At 52.3% G+C, this 1,282-nt stretch overlaps 1 protein-coding gene across 1 annotated transcript in view; it reads left to right on the top strand.

Moving 5' to 3' along the window:
* The window catches only part of LOC105526118 (nucleoredoxin-like), a gene marked incomplete at both ends in the record, with an annotated part of 3,808 nt that extends 2,696 nt beyond the window's left edge, over positions 1–1,112 (top strand). Inside the window, one exon of the mRNA XM_011962009.1 lies at positions 824–1,112. Within this exon, the coding sequence (XP_011817399.1) occupies positions 824–1,112 (289 nt within the window). The remainder of the gene's footprint in view (positions 1–823) is intronic.
* Between the last annotated feature and the right edge of the window lie 170 nt (positions 1,113–1,282).

Here is a 1,282-nt window from a genome sequence, read left to right as displayed (position 1 = left end):
TGTCGCCCAGGCTGGAGTGCAGTGGCGCAATCTTGGCTCACTGCAACCTCGGCCTCCTGGGTTCACACCATTCTCCTGCCTCAGCCTCCTGAGCAGCTGGGACCACAGGCGCCCGCCACCATGCCCGGCTAATTTTTTATATTTTTAGTACAGACGGGGTTTCACCATGTGAGTCAGGATGGTCTCGATCTCCTGACCTCGTGATCCGCCCGCCTCGGCCTCCCAAAGTGCTGGGATTGCAGATGTGAGCCACTGTGCCTGGCCACAATTACTTTAAAAAATTTTTAAGCATCAACTTTATTGAATCATAATGTATACATGATAAAATGCATGCATTTAAGGTACACAGTTCAGCTGACCAATGTACATACCATGTAACCACCGTCACCACAGACAAGACCCGGAACATTTTCATCACACTGTAGGTTCCTTGGGTCCGTCTCCTCCCATAAACCCAGCCCCAGGAAACCCCTGATTCGCTTCTGCCGCTTGAGTAGATGTGCCTTTCCTAGGGTTTTTTACATGTGGAATCAAAGGTATATGGTTGGTTTAAATTTGTGGCCCCATATAAGTCACTGTTCCGTGCACAAATTAGAACTCCCGCGGGTATGCAGTGACTGTGCACATCTAAGCTCCTGAAGCAAGAAAGACTTGTCTGTGCTGAGAAATGGAAAGTTGGACTTGAGTTACGTTGCTCAGATGGGAGCAGCCGAAGTGGGCTGGCGTCTGAGCTGGGACCCGCCTGCTGTGTGGAGGCATTTGCTTCTTAGTGGACCCCAGCCTGGGTAGAATAACACACTCCCACAGCCGGTGGCCTGAGAAGCACAGTGGCTGGAAACCCCGGCTTCCGCCGAATCCCTGGGCAGAACTCAGCACAGGTGGGAGGATTTGGCGGTGGTGCAGTGGGGACGCTGAGCCGTGCTCACCGCGTGTGTCTCTCTGCAGGTCGGAGGAGTCCTTCAAACAGTACTTCAGTGAGATGCCCTGGCTTGCCGTCCCCTACACTGACGAGGCCCGGCGGTCACGCCTCAACCGACTGTACGGAATCCAAGGTAGGTGCTCCAGGCCCCGGCTGCCTGCGGCTCCTGAGCACCTGCTCACCTGGGCCCACCGTGTCTTTGGCTTTCCTCTAAGAAGAAAGGCATCATTATTTCCATGAATATTCATGTTCCTCTCATGTTTCTCCACAGTGTAGAATTTTCCTGGTGTGAATTCTAATCCATTTTTTAAAAATAAGTATTGTCAGTCTGGGTGTGGTAGCTCACACCTGTAATCCCAGCAC

This window comes from Colobus angolensis, unplaced genomic scaffold (assembly GCF_000951035.1).
Source record: "Colobus angolensis palliatus isolate OR3802 unplaced genomic scaffold, Cang.pa_1.0 Scaffold5788, whole genome shotgun sequence".
In the NCBI taxonomy this organism is placed as follows: domain Eukaryota; kingdom Metazoa; phylum Chordata; class Mammalia; order Primates; family Cercopithecidae; genus Colobus; species Colobus angolensis.
This window is presented reverse-complemented; position numbering and strand designations above follow the sequence as displayed.